At 39.5% G+C, this 739-nt stretch overlaps 1 protein-coding gene across 1 annotated transcript in view; it reads left to right on the forward strand.

Annotated features, from left to right (window-relative positions):
- PHEX (phosphate regulating endopeptidase homolog X-linked) overlaps positions 1-739 on the forward strand; it is a 361,355-nt gene that overhangs the window by 193,808 nt on the left and 166,808 nt on the right. Inside the window, exon 13 of the mRNA XM_007958328.1 lies at positions 716-736. Coding sequence (XP_007956519.1) covers positions 716-736 — 21 coding nt within the window. The remainder of the gene's footprint in view (positions 1-715; positions 737-739) is intronic.

Raw genomic sequence — 739 nt, forward strand, 5'->3', positions numbered from 1 at the left:
CAAACCCACCAGCCACTCCTCAGAAGGAAGGTTGGGCAATCTACTTCCATAGTGATATTGCCTTGGAAACCCAAGGAGGGGTCGCTATGAGTCGGATCTGACTCGAGGGCAGTGAATTTGGTTATTTATTTATGTATTTATTTATTAACCTATTAAATAAAATATCTGTGTGATATCGACTCTTTAGCCTGGCATTCCAGAATCCCTGTGATTGGGCCCCAGGCCAACGTTCCTGCATCATCATCTACTCTCCAGCCTCCCATGCTTTATGAGTCTAACCACATCATAGTACTTGTTTCCCAAGTAGACCCTTTGCTTCTTGTCTCTCTGTCTCTGCCAGTTCCTCTGCTGGAATGTCCATCCTCTCAGTTTTGCGTGTTGAAATCCCAACCATTCTTTAAGATTCAACTTGATCACCTTCTCCATTAAGCCAAAGCCGTTGGTCGTTGCTCTGGATTTGGATAATAGTATTGTCTGTTTCCACTGAAACCATTATTTAATTTGTGCTATATAGTTAATTTGCTTATCTCACTACAGTTTTAGTATATTGAAGACAGGAACTACCGTAATGTTTTTTTTTCCTTCACAGTAGCTTGCATATAGTAGATATTTAGTAAATAGAGTTTTCAGATGAAGATTACATTCACACATCCTGTGAGTATTAAGGATTGAAGTGCTGAAACTCTGACATCATTTTTCTTTTCCCTTTTTATAGGCAAGAGCTGTTTTGGCAAAAGTT

Source organism: Orycteropus afer, unplaced genomic scaffold, assembly GCF_000298275.1.
Source record: "Orycteropus afer afer isolate SDZICR_OR568_19922 unplaced genomic scaffold, OryAfe1.0 scaffold00924, whole genome shotgun sequence".
NCBI classification, from domain to species: domain Eukaryota; kingdom Metazoa; phylum Chordata; class Mammalia; order Tubulidentata; family Orycteropodidae; genus Orycteropus; species Orycteropus afer.